Source organism: Salvelinus namaycush, chromosome 36, assembly GCF_016432855.1.
Source record: "Salvelinus namaycush isolate Seneca chromosome 36, SaNama_1.0, whole genome shotgun sequence".
NCBI lineage: Eukaryota > Metazoa > Chordata > Actinopteri > Salmoniformes > Salmonidae > Salvelinus > Salvelinus namaycush.
Window position 1 is genome coordinate 25,500,592 of NC_052342.1, and position 2,473 is coordinate 25,503,064.

General features: G+C 45.0%; 1 protein-coding gene across 1 annotated transcript; it reads right to left on the reverse strand.

Annotated features, from left to right (window-relative positions):
- Positions 1-172: 172 nt before the first annotated feature.
- LOC120030416 (suppressor of activated egl-4 protein 1-like) lies at positions 173-2,108 on the reverse strand. Its single transcript, XM_038975814.1, has 2 exons — positions 1,530-2,108; positions 173-1,243 (listed from the first exon to the last, which is right to left on the reverse strand). The coding sequence occupies exons 1-2, from the start codon at positions 1,637-1,639 to the stop codon at positions 793-795; spliced, it is 561 nt and encodes a 186-aa protein (XP_038831742.1). The 5' UTR covers positions 1,640-2,108; the 3' UTR covers positions 173-792.
- Between the last annotated feature and the right edge of the window lie 365 nt (positions 2,109-2,473).

Consider the following 2,473-nt stretch of genomic DNA (forward strand, 5'->3'; position numbering starts at 1 on the left):
ACCATCAACTGAAACTTACACAACATCGCCGGGGACCATAGCCACTTAGAGAGCTGTAGAGACAGAATGTGCACCCCCTTGTCAACATTAGTCCGTCTATGTCAATATCTACCCTCTGACGGCTGAGTGTGTTCATGTGTGTGTGTGAGGGAAATGGAGTAAGATACAAAAACATTTTTATTTTTTTTATTTTATGAAACACAAAGCAACTCAAAGTATTTAAATACAAAATACAAAAACTGTACAAATGTATAACTCTTTATCACATGTCTTTGACCGTACCAAAACCAAGCAGTATAGAAAGGAAGGGAATTATGACTGTCTGTTCTGATTCTAGAATACTACCAGAGAGGAAGAGACGAAGTGAGAGGCTCCACTCCCGTCAAAATCTGACAGAGAGAATATAGCGATAAGCAGACCAAATGTTTTTTTTTTTTTTGTATCAAGGTTTATGAGATAGTGTTGTTATTTTGTTAAGTAAGGCTTATTTGATCGAATAGAAGTTTCGTAATGTTTCAGTTGTTACGAATGTACTGATATAAGTGGACGCACGAGACATCTCGGCAACTTTAAGAAAAACTTTTATATTGGACTTGTGTCTATTGTTCACACTTGTATCTGCCCTCTCATTGGCTAGAATATTCCCACCTGATCGTATCTGCCCTCTCATTGGCTAGAATATTCCCATCTGATCTCGCCTCCTCTCGCCTGCCTTTCCGTCTTCGCGACAATGACTCCCATTGTTAGGGCAGAGACAAGACCATATCGTCATTATATACAGTATCTCTAATGCTACTTCCACAAGATTTGACCTTTCACCCCTCCCCCCATGACTCCGAGCGCAGCTTTCACTTCCGGGTCACAGAAGAATACCGCTGCAGGGTCAGAGTTCACCTGAAACGAGTTCCACGAGTGGTGGAGAGAGACAAGGGGAGCAGGTCCCCTCTGATTAGAGGTGGAGTCATTGACAGTGACACTGTTGCTATTGGTTACGGTATTGGTGTTCGGAACACTGATGTTGTTGATGATGGTGTGAGCACCACCAATATGGTGGTTGCTGTTGTTGTTGATGGGGCCTGGGAGGTAGGCCCGACCTGAAGCCTGGCAATGGGGTAGATTGGTGCCCAGGTTGGGGGTGAGGTTCTGGCCTGGGTTGAGGCCGAGGCCTGGGTGTCTCCAGTCGTCCTGCTGCTGCCGATGGATCTTCATATGGGCGTTACGACTCTTTATCTTGTAGAACATCCTATGGAGAGAGAGAAAGGGGAGAGAGAAGGGGGAGAGGAGGGAGAGAAAGAGCAGAGAGAGAAGAGAGAGGGAGAGAGAGGGGAGAGAGAGTGGAGAGAGAGTGGAGAGAGAGTGAGAGAGAGTGGAGAGAGAGTGGAGAGAGAAGAGAGAGAGAGAGAAAGAAAGAGAGATGATGAAAGAGAGATGGATAGATGGATTAGAGAGTTCAAAGTTGTGCCTGCTGACTTATGTAAAGATGAGATGTACATTAATGTTGATTCTTCAGTCTCATTGGTCAAACTCACTTTCCACACTGCTTACAGGGGAAGCTGGTAGCCAATGACGGGGCTGTAACCACTACCTCCATCGGTTTAGGGAGGGACACCACCTGTATAAAAGGATATCGGAGTACCATAGAATCTTTTTATTCTCTCTAGGAGACATTCTGACTTTGAGCCTCAATAGAACATAAGCCAGCGAATCAGAAGAGCCAGCGAATCAGAAGAGCCAGCGAATCAGAAGAGCCAGCGAATCAGAAGAGCCAGCAAATCAGAAGAGCCAGCGAATCAGAAGAGCCAGCGAATCAGAGTTGATGAGAGATGTGTCAAATGGAAACATACATTTCTACTATTTGCTGTTTGTCCAGCTTGCTAACAGTCATCAAAATGAAAGCTAGACAGTCAGGGAGAAGAGAACATTCCAAAAGCAATGGAGTGTTCAATAGAGAACTATCCCTAACCCCGATACATATATAATATATAATACATTTTAAGTACGGCCCTCCGGACCTCGGTGAAGACGAATGAGTTGCATAGATGAGTTTGACAGAGAGAGAGAGACAAAGAGAGAGAGAGAGAGACAAAGAGAGAGAGAGAGAGAGAGAGAGAGAGAGAGAGAGAGAGAGAGAGAGAGAGAGAGAGAGAGAGAGAGAGAGAGAGAGAGAGAGAGAGAGAGACATAGACAGAGAGAGAGAGAGAGACAGAGAGAGAGAGAGAAGAGAGAGAGAGAGCAAAGAGAGAGAGAGAGAGACAAAGAGAGAGAGAGAGAGAGAGAGACAAAGAGAGAGAGACAAAGAGAGAGAGAGAGAGACAAAGAGAGAGAGAGAGAGAGACAAAGAGAGAGAGAGAGAGAGACAAAGAGAGAGAGAGAGACAAAGAGAGAGAGAGAGAGAGACAGAGAGAGAGAGAGAGAGACAGAGAGAGAGAGAGATGAGAGATGAGAGAGCGAATGGGACATCAACAGTGAATGG